Consider the following 19,909-nt stretch of genomic DNA (forward strand, 5'->3'; position numbering starts at 1 on the left):
TCCCCACCAGCTACCCATGGCAACCCCCTTAGGTGGCTGGCTCCTCCCAGCCCATTGGTTCGCCTCCCTGGGGCTCCCCATCCCACGGCCTCCTTGTCTGCTCCCCCTGCCTCCCTGTTCCTGGCCTGATGCCTGTCTGTTTCTCCCTGTCTCCTTCCCACAGGACCCAAAGGTGCATTCCATCTTCCCAGCCCGAGGCCCCAGAGCCGGGGGCACCAGCCTCACCCTGCACGGCTCCAAGCTTCTGACCGGGCGGCTGGAGGACATCCGAGTGGTAGTTGGAGACCAGCCTTGTCACCTGTGAGGGCCGCTTCCTCATTCTGCAAAAATCCTTGAGCTCCGGGGAGAAGACGGAGGGGTGGGATACTAGGGAGAGCAGAAAGGGGGAGAGAGCCAAGTCTGCTCCATCAGAAAGCGGCCAGCCCCTTTCGAAACTGGGGCTTTTGTGGGAGTGCAGCCTCCAGGGTCACTGTGGAGACTGCAGTCAGCACTGAAGGGAAGTGAGCTGTGGCCCGAGCAGGTCCCGTGTCCTGGAATCACCCCTTCCCCTTCCTGTGCCCCTCTGGCCCAGTGGGGCCCGCCTGCCACTTCTCCCTCCCTTCTCAGGCTGCTGGAGCAGCAGGCGGAGCAGCTGCGGTGTGAGACCAGCCCACACGCCACGCCTGCCACACTCCCCGTGGCTGTGTGGTTTGGGGCCGCTGAGCGGAGGCTTCATCACAGCCAGTTCGAGTACACATCAGACCCCAATGTCACCTCTGCGGGCCCCTCCAAGAGCTTCCTCAGGTGTTGGGCCGAGGGCATGGCTGCATGGCATGCGGTCGGGAGGTCTTTGCAGCTCCAGTATATGGGGGTTTGTAGGGCTCTATGTGGGGGGCTTCGACTCCCATGCTGCTGGTGGGGAGAGGGGCCGTGGGGCTTTGGGTTGGAGCTGACCTAACATCAGGGACTGGGCTGTGCTCTAAAGCCTTGTTCACATAAACCCTAAGTGGCTCATGGGCTGTGTTTTCAGTGGAGGACGTGAGATATGGGTCCGTGGCCAGAATTTGGACGTGGTACAGACACCAAGAATCCGAGTGACTGTGGCCACGAGAGCACCGGCGCCAGGCCAGGGGCTTGGGTGGCGGCGCCGCGTGATCCCAGAGACGGCGTGCTCCCCCGGAGCCTCCTGTGGCGGCCTTCACGTAGGACCCCCATGGGTAACCCCTGCCTGCACTGGGCTAGCCATCGTCCACCTTGCCCCCTCATCCCCCCCACCCCTAGACAGCCGTGGGTGGTGGGTACCAGTGGAGGCTATGTCCCCATCTTTGCTGGACCCCCCCGCCTTGTGCACCCTCAGCGGACCCTCCCTGTCCTCCCTTCCTCTGCCCTAGTTTGAGGAACCTTGCCACGTGAACTCCTCCCAGCTCATCACGTGCTGCACACCGGCCCTCCCAGGCCTGCCTGAGGACCCCTGGGTCCGTGTGGAATTCATCCTTGACAACCTGGTCTTTGACTTTGCAACACTGAACCCCACACCCTTCTCCTATGAGGCCGACCCCACTCTGCAGCCCCTCAACCCCGAGGACCCCACCGTACCATTCCGGCACAAGCCTGGGAGTGTGCTCTCTGTAGAGGTACTGCTCCTAGTGGGATCTGGCAGGGCCCCAAGACCCTTCACTTTGCCGGATGGTACTGCTGTGTGGCAGAGGGGGCATCACAGCAAAGCAAGGGCCAGTGGATGGACATGGCAAGTGCTGAGGGGGCTGGTGGTGGGGTGCCTAGCCCAACACACCTGGCCAGGGCTTAGGTCCTGTGGTCTGGGTCCTGCACACACCATGGCAGGTGTCTGAATAATGATATGTAAATAGTTTGGCACGTGCAGTGGCGGTGAGGTACACAATAGGCGCCTGGGCTGATGCCCATTTGGCAGCCTGTCTCATGTGGACACACTTGGCATGTGTACTGACACACGCAGTAGCAGGGGCTCTGCTTTGTTAGGTCACTGGGTAGGATTTGGGGACAGATTTATATTCTCCAGATTTTTAGCTCTGGAGAAGTTAAGACTCAAGGAAGAGGGATAGGGAGGGGCAGAAAAGGGTCAGGGGGCAGCTTGGGAAACATCCATGGGGCTGTCACCTCACGTGCAGAACAAGAGGTGCTGAGGCACCATCAGCCCTGCTCCTGGGGATGAGTCTCAGGACCATCTGTCCCACATTTGGGGAGATAGGATCTGAGTGACCATCAGCTCCTCCCCTTAAGGAAGAGTTCTGAATGATGGATCAGTGACCCCATGTTCCAGGGGGAGAATCTGGACCTTGCAATGTCCAAGGAGGAGGTGGTGGCCATGATAGGGGACGGCCCCTGCATGGTGAAGACGCTGACCCGGCACCACCTGTACTGTGAACCCCCCGTGGAGCAGCCCCTACCCCGGCACCATGCCCTCCGGGAGGTGCCTGACGCTTTGCCTGAGTTCACGGTCAGTGGGCAGGCCCTGGGCCGGGGCAGGCATCGGGCGTGCGCTGACCTCTTGCTCACAGGTGGCTCCCTGTGCAGGTGCAGATGGGGAACCTTCGCTTCTCCCTGGGCCATGTGCAGTACGATGGCGAGAGCCCTGTGGCTTTTCCCATGGCAGCCCAGGTGGGCTTGGGGGTGGGCACCTCTCTTCTGGCTCTGGGTGTCATCATCATTGTCCTCATGTACAGGTGGGTACAGCCAGATGTGGCTGGGTTGGGCAGGTAGCAGGGTGTGGCTGGATTGGGAAGGGGCAGACTAGACCAGGGATGGGCAAACACTTCCTATAAAGGGCAGGAGAGTAACTATTTCAGGCTTTGTGGGCCAGGCGGTCTTGGTGGCAGTGACTCAGCTCTGCTATTATAGCCCAGCGGTAGCCACGGACAACATGTGAACACATGAGCATGCCTGTGTTCCAACAAATCTTTATTTACAAAAACAGGCCAGGGGCCAGATTTGGCCGTGTTATACTTTGCTGATCCCTGGGCTAGATGAGTCGTGGGTGGGTGTGACTTGCCTGGGATGGGACAGACTGAATTATTCTGACTAGGCCCTGGCTTGGCTGGGCATGGCGGGGTTAGACTGTGCTGCTGGCCTGGGCAGGCCTGGGCCTGGTGGGACCCAGCAAGGGCTCGGGCCTCCTCTGGCCTGCCCTGCCCTGACCTTGGTGCTGAGCAGGAGGAAGAGCAAGCAGGCTCTGAGGGACTATAAGAAGGTGCAGATCCAGCTGGAGAATCTGGAGAGCAGTGTGCGGGACCGCTGCAAGAAGGAGTTCACAGGTGAGGCTGCGAAGACCCCACGCTCCAGGGCTCTGCCCAAGACTGCTCCCATCACCTTGGGATCTGCGCCCAAACCTGGCTTCTTCTGCTTAACAGACCTTATGACCGAGATGACCGATCTTACCAGTGACCTTCTGGGCAGCGGCATCCCCTTCCTCGACTACGAGGTGTATGCCGAGAGGGTCTTCTTCCCTGGGCACCAGGAGTCGCCCTTGCACCGGGACTTGGGCGTGCCTGAGAGCAGGCGACCCACTGTGGAACAAGGGCTGGGGCAGCTCTCCAACCTGCTTAACAGCAAGCTCTTCCTCATCAAGGTGCCGGCCCCGCCCCCTATCTGGGCCCTCCAGGGGTGGGGTGGGGAGGGGGCCCCCCTACCCTCCAGCCCCATCCCTTCTCAGTCCCTCCGGTTCTGAATCTGCCCTCCCTGCCCACCTGTCCCCTCTCCCTGGCGCCAGTTCATCCACACCCTGGAGAGCCAGCGCACCTTCTCAGCTCGGGACCGTGCCTATGTGGCATCTCTGCTCACCGTGGCACTGCATGGGAAGCTTGAGTACTTTACTGACATCCTGCGCACCCTGCTCAGTGACCTGGTGGCCCAGTACGTGGCCAAGAACCCCAAGCTGATGCTGCGCAGGTCTGTATGCCCGTCAGACGCCACGGGGGCCAGACGGCCGTGGACAGCCGGAGCCAAGACCTGAGTCAGGCCCTCTGGGGCCTGGGTCCCCCACCTGCTGACTCTGCCCCCTCTTTCCTGTCATCCCAGGACAGAGACCGTGGTGGAGAAGCTGCTCACCAACTGGATGTCCATCTGCCTCTACACTTTCGTGAGGGTGAGTGAGGCAGAGGTGGGTGGGGCTCCCCTCTAGGGAGAGTCAGGACTCTGAACCACACAGCTTCTGGCCCCAGCACAGCTTGGGCACCCCTGCCCAGCATGTCCTCAGTCACCTTAAGCCTTCTGCGGCCTACATCCTGTTCCCTTCCCCAGCACCTCCGTCCCATGCTTGTCCCCTGCCCCTGGTGTCCTAACTGCCCGCCACTCCCCCAGGACTCGGTAGGGGAGCCTCTGTACATGCTTTTCCGTGGAATTAAGCATCAAGTGGACAAGGGGCCAGTAGACAGCGTGACTGGCAAAGCCAAATACACCCTGAATGACAACCGCCTGCTCCGAGAGGACGTGGAGTACCGTCCCCTGGTGAGGGGGGGAGAGAGAGGGAGAGAGAGGGGGAGAGAGAGAGAACCTGCTGGTGAGTCAGTCTCCCATGAAGGTGAGGAGGGTGACCACGTCTGATTGTGTGGGTGTCTGCATCTGGTTTGAGCCAGCCTAACCTCTGGCTGGCTGCAGGATAGAGGCTTGAGGGCCAGACCTTGAAGATAGGACCTCAGAGGTTCCCCAGGTTTGGGGTGGGGTCAGGGTGGCCACAGCCAGAGTCTAGGGAGCAGTCAACCCTGCCCGGGGCCCATCCGGGTCCCTGCTGTGTCAGGGCCTGAGTGTCTGCCCGATCATGGTCTCAGCATCCTGCCAGGGGCATGGTTGTGCCCACCAAGCTGGGAGTCACCCTGGCAGACCTGCCCATTGTTTACCTCTGGGAAACTTTCCCCTTCGTGGCCCACGTAGAATTCCTTTGGGAAAATCCCATTCAGGCTCCGCCAGGCCTGCTCCTCTGGCTAGTGGAGACCCTTCTTATGCGGGCTTCCTCAGGTGCCTCAGCCTAACTGTCTGCGCCAGGAGCCTGAGGATCAGAGTTCAGAGGGACTTGTGCTCTTCCATTTTTTCTGCCATTCACCCAGCAGACACTAGTGCACTGTGCCAGGTGCTGGGGCCACAGAGTGGAGGGAGCTGCTGTCCCTGGGGAGGCAGGCGGGTGAAGAGACAAGGAGTGATTATTTGGTGCTTGGAGGTCAGAGGCAGTGGCTTCCTTGTGGGTTGTCCCTGGCCTCGGCCTTGCATCTTGTTCATCCCACATGTGGCATGAGCCCTGACTGCTCCCGTGTATCGTGCATAGACCTTGAATGCACTGCTGGCTGTGGGGCCTGGAGTGGGAGAAGCCCAGGGCGTGCCCGTGAAGGTCCTGGACTGTGACACCATCTCCCAGGCCAAGGAAAAGATGTTGGACCAACTTTATAAAGGCGTGCCTCTTGCCCAGCGGCCCGACCCCCGCACCCTGGACGTCGGTGAGGGCAGAGGGGAAGCTGGTGCTAGACCAGCTCTGCGGGGTCAGCTTATCACCCAGGGGAGGTGGGCTCTGGAACGCCTCTACAGGGATGACCTGTCACCTGGTGAGAGGCCCCTGTTTCTGGACTTCAGAGAAGTTGGGTGAGGTTGCCCCTGATGGAGGGGCCAGTGTCCCTGTAGAAGAGGGGACAGGTTCCACTGCAGGGAGGGTATTCTGAAAGCCCTGGACCAAGCCCACCTTGTCCTTGCAGAATGGCGGTCTGGGGTGGCCGGGCATCTCATTCTTTCCGACGAGGACGTGACTTCTGAGGTCCAGGGTCTGTGGAGGCGCCTGAACACCCTGCAGCATTACAAGGTGGGAGGGGTGGGAGTTGGGGAAGGGCTGTGGTGGGGTGGGCTGGTGGAGGGGTCACCAACTGTGGTCAACAGGTCCCAGATGGAGCAACTGTGGCCCTCGTCCCCTGCCTCACCAAGCACGTCCTCCGGGAAAGCCAGGATTACGTCCCTGGAGAGAGTGAGTACTTACCCTACCACCCCTGCCCCGCCCCTGCCACTGCAGTCCTCTACCCTTGCTTTGCCCAGTCTCCAGTAACGGGGGAAGGTCCTCTGGACCTCAGGGTGGGCTTGTGTCTACTTCCCTTCCACCCAGAGAAGCCCTTGACCAGGGCCTCCACTCCTAGGTTTTGGCAGGACTCCGGGGGTCTAGGGCAGGGGGCACCTGGTAAGGGGTGACAAGCTGTAAGGTCTTGGTACAGGGACCCCAATGCTGGAGGATGTGGACGAGGGGGGTATCCGACCCTGGCACCTGGTGAAGCCAAGCGAGGAGCCGGAGCCGCCCAGGCCTCGGAGGGGCAGCCTCCGGGGCGGGGAGCGGGAGCGAGCCAAGGCCATCCCTGAGATCTACCTGACCCGCCTGCTGTCCATGAAGGTGGGGCTGGGGGCAGGGATGAGACAGGTAGTGGGATTTGGGTGTGTGTGGGGCTCGCATAGGCCTGGTATCACAAGGCGTCTGAGGCTGGGCTGGGCTGAGGTCCCCTTGCTGACTGCATCTCTTGTGCTTTCCCTCCTCCGCAGGGCACCCTGCAGAAGTTTGTGGATGACCTGTTCCAGGTGATCCTCAGCACCAGCCGTCCCGTGCCGCTTGCTGTGAAGTACTTCTTTGACCTGCTGGACGAGCAGGCCCAGCAGCATGGCATCTCGGACCAGGACACCGTCCATATATGGAAGACCAACAGGTGGGGGTGGGGCGGGCAGGCCTAGCATGTGCGGGGTCTTCTCTCCTGTCTCCCCAGTACACTCACTGGCCACACCTGCCCCGCCCGCAGCTTGCCGTTGAGGTTCTGGATCAATATCATAAAAAACCCGCAGTTTGTGTTCGACGTGCAGACATCTGACAACATGGATGCGGTGTTCCTGGTTATTGCACAGACCTTCATGGATGCCTGCACCCTGGCTGACCACAAGCTGGGCCGGGTGAGCTGGCTGGGGCGGGCGGGGAGGGCCTGGGTGGCCGGGGATGGAGAGTGCTGTGGTGCACAGACTCCAGGCCTTCTTGAGGATGTCAAGGAGGAGGATATGGGAGGCCTTTGACCCCAGGCTCGGGGCCAGGCTTTGTCCCTGGGCTCCCTAGGAGGTGGCCGTGCCTCAGCCTTCAGGGATGAGCAAGGGCAGGGGGCACGTGTGCTGATTCACAGGGTTAAGTGGAGCAAAGAGTGCTGGTGGTGCGGGAGGCCAGGGCCACTTGGCGAGGGCTCACCCCGAGGGCGAAGGGGGTGGTCAGACCTGAGAGTTAGGTGGAGCCTCCTGGCAAGCGTGCAGTGGATAGTCTGGAGCCTGGAGTCCAGAGAGGAAGCTGTGTTGTCCCTGGGATGAGCGGTGGCCAGGTTCAAGCTGGGACTAGAGAGTACAGGGCAGGCAGAAGCTGTGGGTTGGATATGGGGGTGAGGAAGAGGGAGGGGTTCCTTACGCGCCCCGGGCCTCTGGCGGTGGTGAGCTAAGACTTGGAGGAGGTGAGCCCATGGATTCTACAATCGCAGAGCAGCTCCAGGCTGCCTTGGAGATTTGATTCCCAAGGGCAGTGGAAGTGTCTGCCAGCCGGTGCAGTACAGGGAGGAGACTCCAGGGGAGGGCAGGTGAGGAGGGATGTGCTGACGGGGGAGCTGGGAAGCATGGAGGAGAGGTGGTCAGGGCTGCCTGGTGGCACAGAGATGGGGAGGTATGTTGTCACAGTGGTCAGGACCCAGAGAGTCCTGTGACAGACACGGGGTCACCACCATGACTGCTCAGGCACCCAGCAGGCAAGGCTGTTGTGGCTCTGCATGAGAACGGACTCTGCTTAGCCTCGACCCTTGGGCCTGGGACCTCTTGAGAGATCTATCTCTAGATCTCCATGGGGAAACAAGATGGAAAGTTCTGTAGTGCTGTGTTTTGGAAGCCATTTTTGCTCTGCCTGCTCTTCATTACTGTGCTTGCGATGAGCTGAGAACCACAGAGCCACGCCAGGACCCAGGGGTCACCTCCAGGGTGTGTGCTGTATGGTAGCAGCGTTTTTCTGCCTGATCTTCACACTGCTTCCCCTTCCCAGCAGCACTGCAGATGCTTCCTGGGTAGCACAGGAATAGTGCAAACCAGGATGCCAAGGGCCACCCATGGAGAGTTGCTGAGAAGGAGGCATCCTGCCTCAGGCCCAGCGCTCACGCCCTTGCTCACAGGGGGCAGTGCAGTCTTGCCTCACCCTCCCAGCAGCTGTAGGATGAGGCAGCAGGTCCAGAGAATGGAAGTGTGCTGCCCACAGCCACTGGGACAGAGCTGGGATTGGAGCCCAGTTCGGTGGTAGAGGATGTGTCTGGCTGTGTTAGATTGTGGGCCCTGGTCTGAGAGACCTGCTTCAAATCCCAGTTCAGCCACACAGGAGTGAGGTGGTCTGGGGCAATTTAATTAAATTTCGGGGTTAGTTTCTTGATTTTTAAAATGATTACATGGGGAATGAACAGCACTTGGAGAAGCAGTATTAGGGCTCCACATGGCACTGCACCCTTCCCACCCTGCATGCCAGTTCCCTGCCAGGTCCGGGTGGAGGCACGTGGAGCTGAGAGATGACCTTGGAGTGAGATGGGGGGAAGCTCAAGGTGATGACAGCAGAGATGGGACATTGAGGGAGGGGTGACAGAAGGAATGAGGTGGGGTGAACCACCATTCAGGTTGTCTGGGACTGAGGAGGTTTCCTGCGATTCAGGACTTAAGTTTTAAAACTGAAACAGTGCTGGGAAAATTGGAACAGCTGGTCACCCTAACAGGAGCTCTCATCCTTCTTTTCCTTTCACTGTTCACCTGCTGGCACCCAGGACTCTCCCATCAACAAACTTCTGTATGCTCGGGATATTCCCCGGTACAAACGGATGGTGGAAAGGTACGAGGGAAAGGGATTGCATCTGGGGGATAACGCGTGGACAGATTGGTGGGTGTTTACAGCTGAAGCCCAGGGGTGGGCCTGGTGGGGTGAGGAGGGGTTTGTTTCCCCAGTGGCTGCCGGACCCATGATCTCTGGCAGGTACTACGCAGACATCAGACAGACCATCCCCGCCAGTGATCAAGAGATGAACTCCATCCTGGCCGAGCTGTCCCGGGTATGGCCCTCCTTCTGCTTCTTGGGTTGGGCACAGGCCTTCGGCCACAAGGGTCCTGCCCCCTTCACACTGCTCCTTTGCAGGGAAGCCCTGGGGGCCTCAGCACAGTGTTCCCGCTGCCTCTGTAAAAGATCAGGGCTCCCAGTGTCTCATCAGAGAGCAGCAGGGGCCTTGTCCTGGCAGCTGCCACCTAACCTGACTCAGCCAGGTGTTTAGATGTCTGCAGCCCCTTGGGGTCTGTGGACCATAGTTCCAAGGCAGCGAGGTAGCGGGGATTCGGCCCCAGGACTGCCTGGGTCAGCCTGTCCACGTCTTCCTACTGCTCTGCTTTCCTTGGCACTACAGACATGCCCCCACCTACTCCTAAAACAGCCTCCAAACAGTCCAGTCCAGGGAATTTATAAACAATGTAAATCTGAAACCATGATGATGATGACCACAACCACAATAACAATAGCAGCTACAGTTTTGGGGTGTTGCCGTGTGTGGGGTACTGTGATTACTTCTCATTTGATTCCCATAAAAGCTCTACAAGTTAGGTGATATCAACTCCATTGTCCTGAAGAGGAGGCTGAGGTTCAGAGATGTCCCCATGGAGGGGCCTGGGTGTGACCTCAGGAAAGACTTGGATGAGGTCAGAGCAGAACTATGCTGGGCCACAGCCTGTGAGCAGCACCTATTCCGCCTGGCTCTGTGATCGCCTGGGACGCCAGAGGGTCCCAGCTGGAGCCTGGAGGGGGGAGAGAGGTCGAGCCCCAGTGGAGACCCCAGGCCATGGTGAAACTACAGATCCAGGGTCTCTCCACCAAGGAGGCCCTTTGGTCCTATCCTGTCCCCAGCTTAGCACGTCTAGCCTGGCATCCCCTGTCTGTGGAGGGGCTCTGCTTCCCAATGCAGGGCCCTGTTCCTTCCTCTACCTCCCAGGCCCCTCTTCCCCACTCTGCTTGCCTGGGGTCCTGGGCCGCCTCTGGTGGCTGGCAGCACCCCCTATCTCTGTAACCTCTTGTCTCTCCTCCCTAGAACTACTCTGGAGACCTGGGGGTGCGAGTGGCCCTGCATGAACTCTACAAGTATATCAACAAATACTATGACCAGGTGGGCAGAACTTGGGCATGGTCAGGATGATGTGAGAGGGTGACTGGCTCTGTGACGCAAGTGTGGGGCCTTTGGGTCTCCCCCAGGAACAGAGTGGTGGAGGGGGGCTGAGCCCTGGGCTCGGGAAGTGTTTGTTCTTCAGGTGTGCTTCCTGGTAGTGGCCCGGCTCTTACCTGCTGCCGCCCTCCCCATCCGGGCTCCTCAGCCAGGCTCCTGGGCATGGTGGTAGTGATGGATGGCTGGGGATCTACAAGGGCCTGGAGATGGTGTGCAGGATGTGCTGGGAGGGACACACAGCGGCCACCTGTGCCCCGACCTTGTGCTCGCTCAGAGCCCTACCTGAGACCACACGTGGCAGTGTGCTGTGCAGGCCATCTCTGGGGGTGTGGGCCTGGCTGAGCTGCATGTGCTGCCAGAGAGGAGGGTCTGGGCACAGGGTCTGGGGCAGATGAGGGCACAGCAGAGCCAGTAAGGGGGCTTTCTGGGGGATTCCTGGGCTGGGCCTCAGGATCAGAGCACCCACCAGTCAACCCACTCAGTGCCTGCTGGTATCAACTACCCAGATGTTTGCATGGCCCCAGGGATGTGGCCGTTGCTGTTGAGAGATGAGGGCTCTGCCTCGTGGCTCAGGCTTAGAGTGGGGACAGGCATTTGACACAAGAGTGATGCGCAAGCATGAAGTCCAGGTGCCTTGCTCCGAGCAGTGTGGGTGCTGGTGTGGGGGAGGTGGGACTGCGTGACACAGCTGTCCCCTTGTGGGGGCGTGGCTGGCGAGCCCCTCCTGTTCCCACCCTTCCCTCTGTGGCAGCCCCCCTTGTGATTATGTAGTTGTCCGTGTTTGGTCAATACCTGTCTCCCCTCCAGTGAGTCCCACGAGGGCAGGGATCGTACCTGTCATCATTGCCGGGTCCCTGCTCCTTGTCCAGCACCCGGCATGTAGGAATTTAGGAACTGCTTGTTGCCTGGTGGACGGGGGAGCCAGGATGGGTGGAGCAGGGCTTCCAGGGGGTTTGTGGCAGAGAAGACCATCATGGTGGGTGAAGTTGGCCTCCACTCAAAATGATTTTACAGGGGAGGTGATAAGCATTACCGTGAGTGCTAGGTACTGAGTAAAGTACTTCACTCCCTACCTCACTAATCCTTAAAACCCCACAGTGACTCTGCTGTCGTCATCCCCTCCCTGAGGGGGCCCTGAGGAAGTGAGTGTGGCGGCTCACAGGGTTTCTCGGGTCCCTACCCAAACCTGCTGTGGTAGCTGTGGAGGCCTACTGAAGTCTGTGGCAAAGGCAGACGGCAGGCTGGCGGTCTCCCCCTGCTGAGTTGGTCTCTGTGTTTCAGATCATCACTGCCCTGGAGGAAGATGGCACGGCCCAGAAGATGCAGCTGGGCTATCGGCTCCAGCAGATCGCAGCGGCTGTAGAAAACAAGGTCACAGATCTGTAGGGATTTGGAGAGCCCTGACCTGCTGTGCCTCAGCCCCGCCTGGGCAGCCCCGGAACCACGAGGGAGAGACCACCTTCTTAGATGCCTGTAGTGCCTGCCCAGCGGAGTTAGTGGAAGGTGGCTCCAAGTCTCCTGGTGGCTCTGGCCTGGGCCCTGCTGGATGCATCTCATAGGCCTGCGGCCTTGAGGCTGATGGAGTGGTGACCCTGAGGCCAGTGACCCTGCGGGCTACTTTCTGTGTGATGTTAGTCTGAGGGAAACTGGGGACTGAGGGCTTCCAGAGAGTGGCTGGAATGGCCTCTAGCCCCTGGGGAGACTGTACTGCTCCTCAACACTGGCTTTTATCCCGGGGGATTCAGAGAGGAAGGAGGAGAGCCCCCACTTCCTGTCCCGCCCTCCTCCTCCACCATCCCTGACCTCTTTAGCCGCCTCTGGCCATGTTGCTGCTGCCACGTTCCTAGGTCCGAGAGATGAATGCCTTTCCTAGGCCGCTGCAAACTGACCTCTCAGCAGGGCTGGCTGCTTCGGGGCCGCCCTGCCATGGAGGCAGCCAGGAGTGAGGGGTGTCTGCTGCAGGGGGGCCTCGGGGAGAATGGTGGCCCTATTGACCCGGCTCTTCATTAAAGGATAACACACTGTCTGGCGTCTGAGATGTGGGCTTGGCCCAGCCCTCCCTTAGCTGGAGGGTGGCAGCTGTGCCTGGCAGGCACCATGGGGAGATGGGATCTGCAGCCTCTGGGAGGTCTCACGGCGCCCACAGAATGCTCCAGATCACAGGGCTGGCTGGGTTCTCCTTGACTCCTGGGCAGGGCTCGCTGGAGTCAAAGCTGCTGTGAAGGAAGTGAGAACCCCATCCAGGATGGGGCTGGGGGGCCTGAAGCCCAAGGTGCAGGGGTCTGTGGTTTCTTCAAGCAGGTCTGCCATATTGGCAATTTGAGTGTTCAAATTTCTCCATTCCTGTTGCACTTGTTTTGAAAGGAACTAGGAAAGGATGGCATCACTGTAGTGAACTCCAGGCGGCGTGGATCTTGGGCCCCTTTTCCTCGGTAGTTTCTTGACTCCCTGAACCCCTGTAGCCTGGGCTGTTCTGAGGGGCTTCTGGTTACTGGGTTGTCTTCTAAGTCAAGGTATTTTGGGTGCAGATAACCCAACTGCCTGCGTGAAAGCCACCTTGTTTGGGTTTCCTGATTTGTAGCTGGAGGTGAGCTTCAAGACTGTCTCAGCTGGATCTTGTATTGCTGGCTGGGTCTACACGGCTGGGGGTTGATGCCCCCTTGACTGAGACCACTCTTGGCCTCCACAGGAGGCCAGCCTACTGAACAGAGGTGAGTCCATGGCCCTCCAGCCTTCACGTCCTCACAAGGTTCTCCCCCATGGCTCTCTGCTTATAGCCCAGAGACCTCCCTAGCCTGCCTTCCCCTCTGACAGAGGCCCTACCTCCCAACTTAGGGGTCTTCATTGGGGGTTTGAAGAGACACAGGCTGATATGAGTCCAGGAAGAGTCCTCTTCCCTCCCTCTTATTGGCTCTAAATAATGCCTTCTCAAGGGCCTCGTCCCTAAGATGGCAGGAGCCACATTGGTGTGTCCGTGCCCACTGTAGTCACCACTGCTATTCTCTGCTCTAATGTCCTTCCCTCCTCATTTCTGCCTGATGTCCAGACCACAGTCAGAGACAGGTCAGCCAGCAGTCAGGCACTGTCATTCCGGTGTGTGAGCTTTAGTGCTTCAAATGCGTGCTCCTGCCAGGTCTTTGTAGTGGCTCAGAATGGGTCTGACTGCTTCATCTGGCCAAACCATGGAGTTGATCCCCCACTGTGACAGTCTCAGGGAGCAGGGCTAATGGGGAATTCAGTTTGGGGTGGACGTCAAGCAGGCCTAGAGAGGGAGAGAGCCTGGTTGACACCACAGGGGCCGTGACAGACTCATGCCTCTGTTCAGGGCTCAGGCCCCTACAGGTCCTAGGAGGCCTATAACAGGGTAGGTGAGGGCTCTGGGGAGAGGAAAACCATGTACCTGCACACCTGGCAACTGTGACTATTGAACATGTTCTGAGTCATTCACTTTCATGTCTCAGCCCTCACAGAATGTTGTTCTAATAAAAGATACCAAGAACACAAACCTGCGCAGTAAGATAGGAACTTCTAAGTCTTCATTCAAACACCACAGCTGCGAGTGGAGATTCAAAACCTGACAGAACGTAAGGATTCTAATTGGGTCTTGGGCACAATTTCAGTGTAGGACATTTGTCATTCAGGTTGATCAATCTCTTTATCCTGATAAAGACTGCAAAAAGTGCCCTCACCTACTACATTACCCATAAACATGTTAGTATGCAAAGGACCTTCATTTCTCATCACTGGGGACACCTTAAGGAGATTAGGGAGTGACTTGCTTCATTAAGTGAACTTTCACCAACTTAAATATCGGAGTAATTGTCCAGTTAGAGGACCAGGAGCTCCACATCTTTTTTTTTTTTTTTTTTTTAGTGAAGTATAGTTGACTTACAGTGTTTCAGGTGTACAGCAAAGTGATTGATATATATATATATTTTTTTCAGATTCTTTCCACTATAGGTTATTGCAAGATGCTAAATATAGTTGCCTGCGCTATACAGTAAGTCCTTTTAGTTTATTTTATATGTAGTAGTATGCATCTGTTAATCCCCAATTCCTAATTTATCCCTCCCTCCTTTCTGCTTTGGTAACCATAAGTTTGTTTTCTATGTCTAGAGTCTATTTCAGTTTTGTAAATAAGTTCATTTGTATCACTTTTTTAGATTCCACATGTAAGTGATATATGATATTTGTCTTTGTCTGACTCCCTTCTCTCAGCATGATAATCTCTGGGTACATCCATGTTGCTGCAAATGGCATTTTATTCTTTTTCATGGCTGAGTAATATTCCATTGTATACATAACCACATGTTCTTTATCCATTCATCTGTTCATGGACATTTCTAGGTTATTGTAAATAGTGCTGCTATGAACATTGGGGTGGATGTATCTTTCTGAATTAGAGTTTTCATCTTTTCTGGATGTATGCCTAGGAGTGGGATTGCTGGAAAATATGGTAACTCTATTTTACTTTTTTAAGGAAACTCCATACCATTCCCCATAGTGGCTGCACCAATTTACATTTCCACCAAGAGTACAGGAGGGTTCTCTTTTCCTCACACCCCCTCTAGCATTTATTATTTGTAGACTTTTAAAAAAGATTTGTTATTTATTTATTTTATTTTTGGCTGTGTTGGGTCTTAGTTGTGGCACGCGGGATCTTTACTGAGGCATGCAGGATCATGTGCCGCGTAAGCTTTTCTCTAGTTGTGGCGTGCAGGTTTTCTCTAGTTGTGGCGTGCAGGCTCCAAGGTGTGTGGGCTCTGTAATTGTGGTGCATGGGTTCTGTAGTTTGCTGCACATGGGCTCTAGTTGAGGTGCACAAGCTTAGTAGTTGTGGCGCGAGGGCTTAGTTGCCCTGAGGCATGTGGGATCCTAGTTCCCTGACCAGGGGTCGAACCAGCATCCCCTGCGTTGTAAGGCAGATTCTTTACCACTGGACCACAAGGGAAGTCCCTATTCGTAGAATTTTTGGCAATGGTCATTCTGACGAGTATGAGGTGATACATCAATTATGGATTTGATTTGCATTTCTCTAATAATTAGTGATGTTGGCCACCTTTTCATGTGCCTGTTGGTAATCAGGATGTCTTCCTTGGAGAAATGTTACTTAAGTCTTCTGCATATTTTTAAATTGGGTTGTTTGGTTTTTTGACGTTGAGCTGTATGAGTTCTTTGTATATTTTGGGAATTAATCCCTCAAATTTCCATCATATGCAAATATTTTCTCCAAAACCATATGGTGTCTTGTTTCGTTTATGGATGTTTTGCTGTACAAAAGCGTTTAAGCTTATATTTATTTTTTAATTTTTAAATGTTATCGGAGTATAGTTGATATACAATGTTGTGCTAGTTTCAGGTATACAACAAATTATTCATTATACATATTTGTATATCCATTATTTTTCAGATTCTTTTCTCTTATAAATTAGGATAGATTATCAAGTAGAGTTCCCTGTGCTATGCAGTAGGTCCTTCTTGATTATCATATATACCTGTGTGTGTGAGTGTGTATATATATATATATATTATACATATATTAGGGTATATGTTTTAATCCCAACCTCCTAACTTATCGCTCCCCCCACCCGAACTTTCCTTTGGTCATGATAAGTTAGTTTTTTAAGTCTGGGAGTCTGTTTCTGTTTGGTTAATTAGTTCATTGGTATCATGTTTTAGATTGCACCTATAAGTGATATCATATGATATTCGTCTTTTCTCTGTGTGACCTACTTGACTTAGTGGGATCATCTCCAGGTCCATCCATGTTGCTGCAAATGGCGTGATTTCATTCTTTCTTAGGGTTGAGAAATATTCCATTGTATATATGTAGCACATCTTGTGTAGCCATAACTATGTCGATGGACATTTTGGGTGCTTCCATGCTGTGGGTATTGTAAATAGTGCTGCAATGAACGTTGGGGTGCAGATGTCTTTTCGAAGGATGGTTTTCTCCGGGCATACACCCAGGAGTGGGATTGCCGGATCTCATGATTGCTCTATTTTTAGTGTTTTATAAAACCTCCATAGTGTTCTCCATAGTGGCTGGTAGCAATTTCCATTCCTAGCAGCAGCGGAGGAGGGATGTCTTTTCTCCACGCCCTCTCCAGCATTTATTGTTTGTAGACTTTGTGATGCTTGGTGCCGGATGATACCTCGTTGTCGTTTTGATTTGCATTTCTCTAACAATTAGTGATGCTGAGGATCATTTCATGTGGGGTTTTTTTATGTGAATAAAATTTTACCTCTTGAAACTGGCTTCTGAAAGTCGGCCCTGTTTTGAATTCTTTTTCTATTACCTGCCTCACGGTATCTCTTGAAGGCAGGGGTCATTTAGAGTCCCACAGGCCTTGTGAATATTAAGTTCCCCTAAGTACTGGTTTTAAGGTTGTTGTTACAGAAAATGGCCACAAGGCAGCAGCATTTCTTCATGCCCGACTCTGGTAACTCGGGCAACCTGAACCTAGCAAGTCATGTTCCTGGGTTGTAAATTAGAGTGCACAGTGTCAGAAGAAAGAAGAAACACACGAAGGCTTGTGCCTCTTTACTTCTTCCCCCTTACCCTTCACCCTCCCGGTCAAATCCCAACCCCTGCAAAAGTGCTGTGCTGAGGGTGATGTCCTAGGTAGTTGGAGCGACTCTAAGGAAGGAGGCTGGAAGTGGAAACCCCACCACCAGGAGATGTGGAGACAGGGAGACTTTCAAAGCTCTTTCAGCCCAGAGCGTCCATCATTTTGGGGGTGCCATAGGCTTGGTGTAGCTGGAGGAGGGTCTGCCTGGATCTGGAGATTGTGGTCCCACCCAGAGGGGACCAGGCACTCCAGGTACAAGGGAGGCTCATTTGCTGGCACCTCCCCCCCAGCTCCCTCAGCCCCACGACAGTCCAGCCTTGGGATCCAGGCCTGCTCACGTTCCAGGGATGTGACACCAGCCCAGGCCGCTGAGGCCTGAGGGGACTAGAGTAGGCACTTGTTTTCATTTTTCTCTTCTAATGTAATTTGTATCTTCTGTTGAAGTATAGTTGGTTTACGTTTCTATTCCTTTTTGGATTCTGTTCCCATTCCAGGTTATTAGAGAGTGTTGAGGAGAGTTCTCTTTGCTGTCTAGTAGGTCCTTGTTGATTATCCCATATATTAGGGTGTGTGTTTTAATCCGAACCTCCTAATTTATCTCTTCCCCCCACCCCAACTTTGCCTTTGGTCACGCTAAGTTAGTTGTCTACGTCTGGGAGTCTGTTTCTGTTTGGTTAATTAGTTAGCATTGGTATCAAGTTTTAGTTTGCACCTATAAATGATATCATATGATATTTGTCTTTCTGTGTGTGACTTAGTGGGATCATCTCTAGGTCCATCCATGTTGCTGTAAGTGGCTTGATTTCATTCTTTCTTAGGGTTGAGAAATATTCCATTTTATATATGTAGCATATCTTGTGTAGCCATACCTATGTCGATGGACATTTTGGGTGCTTCCATGCTTCGGGTATTTTAAATAGTGCTGCGATGAATGTTGGGTGCAGGTGTCTTCTTCTTTCTTTCTTTTTTTTTTTGCGGTATGCGGGCCTTTCACTATTGTGGCCTCTCCCGTTGAGGAGCACAGGCTCCGGACGCGCAGGCTCAGAGGCTGTGGCTCACGGGCCCAGCCACTCCGCGGCATGTGGGATCTTCCCGGACCAGGGCATGAACCTGTGTCCCCTGCATCGGCAGGTGGACTCTCAACCACTGCGCCACCAGGGAAGCCCTTTCTCTTATTTTTAAAGGGTTAATTTTCTCTCTTTTTTAATGTTACATTTATGTTATTTATTTATTTTTGGCTGCATTGGGGCTTCATTGCAGTGCGTAGGCTTCTCACTGTGGTGCCTTCTCTTGTTGCGGAGCACGGGCTCTAGGTGCTCAGGCTCAGTAGTTGTGGCTCGCAGGCTCTAGAGTTCAGGCTCAGTAGTTGTGGCGCATGGGCTTAGGTGCTCTGCACTATGTAGGATCTTCCCGGACCAGGGATCGAACCCGTGTCCCCTGCATTGTCAGGCAGATTCTTAACCACTGCGCCACCAGGGAAGTCTGCAGGTGTCTTTTTGAAGGATGGTTTTCTCCCAGCATACACCCTGGAGTGGGATTGCCAGATCTTATAATTGCTCTATTTTTCGTGTTTTATAAAACCTCCATAGTGTCCTCCATAGTGGCTGGTAGCCATTTCCATTCCCAGCAGCAGCAGCAGAGGAGGGTTTTCTTTTCTCCACGCCCTCTCCAGCATTTATTGTTTGTAGACTTCATGATGACTAGTGCCCGATCATACCTTGCTCTCGTTTTGGTGTGCATTTTTCTAAGAATTAGGGATGCTGAAGATCTTTTCATGTTCTTTTTTTTTTTAACGTGGTGGTGTAAAATTTACCTCTTGTAGTTGGCTTCAAGGAGGGCAGATACCATTTACTGCCTCACCTCCTCCTCCACGGTTACCATTTCCCTATGAGTGTACCTGTGCTCTGGCTCGTGCATGTGGTCTGGGCCCCTGTGCTTTCCTGTCTCCATTACTGGAGCAGTTTCCTGGGTTTTGGGTGGCCCAGCGTGGGTCCTTCTGTGCTTCTTGCTTCTTCTACCATCTCCTTGTACTTCATTCAGTCCTGTGGTTTCCTATCTACTCCTCACCCCTTCAGTAGCTTCATGCATTTCTCCTTTATTTCTGTCAAGTTTTGGTTCACATATTCAAAGCGAGTTATAAATATTTACAATTTGTATATCTTTTGATCGTTTTATCATTTTGAACATTTTATTTCTAGTAATACTTCCTCCCTTAAAGTCTATTTGAATACCTTTCAACATCTGTTGTGTAAATTATCAAGTGATAATTTCCTTTAAGGAGTTACTGAGGTACAGTTAAAAGCTGGGCTTCTGAGTGAATGGTTTTGTCCTTCTATCAGCAAGTCACACATTTTCTACAGTTTCTTTTCTTTTGAGAAGTCGTTGTAACTCTGGAAACATATTTGTTTCCATATTAACAGATTACTTTTAAAACTATGGTTTTTATTTTATTTCATTTTGTTTTATTTTTTTAACATCTTTATTGAAGTATAATTGCTTTACACTGGTGTGTTAGTTTCTGCTGTATAACAAAGTGAATCGGTTATACATATACATACATCCCCATATCTCCTCCCTCTTGCATCTCCCTCTCACCCTCCCTATCCCACCCCTCTAGGTAGTCACAAAGCACGAGCTGATCTCCCTGTGCTTTGCGGCTGCTTCCCACTAGCTATCTATTTTACCTTTGGTAGTGTATATATGTCCATGCCACTCTCTCACTTCGTCCCAGCTTACCCTTCACCCTCCCATGTCTTCAAGTCCATTCTCTATTTCTGTCTTTATTCCTGTCCTTTTTTTTTTCTTTTTTTTAAGATTCCATATGTATGTGTTAGCATACGGTATTTGTTTTCTCTTTCTGACTTACTTCACTCTGTATGACAGTCTCTAGGTCCATCCACCTTGCTACAAATAACTCAATTTCATAAAATTATGGTTTTTAAATATTTCATTTTATTCTGCTTATCAAGTTTGTCAATTAATCTGAGGTACATTTTACAACATCAAGAAAGAAAAATGTTAATTCTCCTGAAAGCAATATTCTGGTAAGAGTATTATATAAATTTATTTGAATGAGTTTTTAACCTCCATTATTTCTTTTAATTAAAGATACAATAT

At 53.6% G+C, this 19,909-nt stretch overlaps 1 protein-coding gene and 1 long non-coding RNA gene across 17 annotated transcripts in view; one reads left to right on the top strand and one right to left on the bottom strand.

Moving 5' to 3' along the window:
• PLXNB1 (plexin B1) overlaps positions 1-12,244 on the top strand; it is a 26,713-nt gene extending 14,469 nt beyond the window's left edge. For 2 of the 7 annotated variants that reach the window (XM_067044352.1, XM_059076978.2), the window contains exons 18-38: positions 164-300; positions 607-783; positions 1,010-1,181; positions 1,371-1,613; positions 2,279-2,455; positions 2,533-2,681; positions 3,169-3,269; positions 3,366-3,583; positions 3,725-3,903; positions 4,033-4,099; positions 4,315-4,461; positions 5,273-5,441; positions 5,694-5,797; positions 5,872-5,956; positions 6,198-6,370; positions 6,517-6,677; positions 6,768-6,915; positions 8,787-8,851; positions 8,993-9,068; positions 10,089-10,163; positions 11,502-12,244. In XM_067044352.1, the coding sequence (XP_066900453.1) occupies positions 164-300; positions 607-783; positions 1,010-1,181; positions 1,371-1,613; positions 2,279-2,455; positions 2,533-2,681; positions 3,169-3,269; positions 3,366-3,583; positions 3,725-3,903; positions 4,033-4,099; positions 4,315-4,461; positions 5,273-5,441; positions 5,694-5,797; positions 5,872-5,956; positions 6,198-6,370; positions 6,517-6,677; positions 6,768-6,915; positions 8,787-8,851; positions 8,993-9,068; positions 10,089-10,163; positions 11,502-11,606 (2,928 nt within the window). In that variant the 3' untranslated portion in view covers positions 11,607-12,244. Of the gene's footprint in view, positions 1-163; positions 301-606; positions 784-1,009; positions 1,197-1,370; positions 1,614-2,278; positions 2,456-2,532; positions 2,682-3,168; positions 3,270-3,365; positions 3,584-3,724; positions 3,904-4,032; positions 4,100-4,314; positions 4,462-5,272; positions 5,442-5,693; positions 5,798-5,871; positions 5,957-6,185; positions 6,371-6,516; positions 6,678-6,767; positions 6,916-8,786; positions 9,069-10,088; positions 10,164-11,501 lie in introns of all 7 variants that reach the window. The other 5 variants (XM_067044350.1, XM_067044351.1, XM_059076976.2 and 2 more) reach the window with 5 other exon arrangements.
• The window catches only part of LOC131764090 (uncharacterized), a 119,002-nt gene that overhangs the window by 9,683 nt on the left and 89,410 nt on the right, over positions 1-19,909 (bottom strand). For 6 of the 10 annotated variants that reach the window (XR_010842586.1, XR_010842584.1, XR_010842581.1 and 3 more), the window contains exons 3-5: positions 11,013-11,577; positions 5,681-7,338; positions 226-366 (exon numbers count right to left, since the gene is read on the bottom strand). This is a non-coding gene — a long non-coding RNA (uncharacterized lncRNA). Of the gene's footprint in view, positions 1-225; positions 367-2,899; positions 7,339-8,356; positions 11,578-19,909 lie in introns of those variants that run through there. The other 4 variants (XR_010842585.1, XR_010842589.1, XR_010842582.1 and 1 more) reach the window with 4 other exon arrangements.

The sequence above is a fragment of the Kogia breviceps genome, chromosome 10 (assembly GCF_026419965.1).
Source record: "Kogia breviceps isolate mKogBre1 chromosome 10, mKogBre1 haplotype 1, whole genome shotgun sequence".
Classification (NCBI taxonomy): Eukaryota; Metazoa; Chordata; class Mammalia; order Artiodactyla; family Physeteridae; genus Kogia; species Kogia breviceps.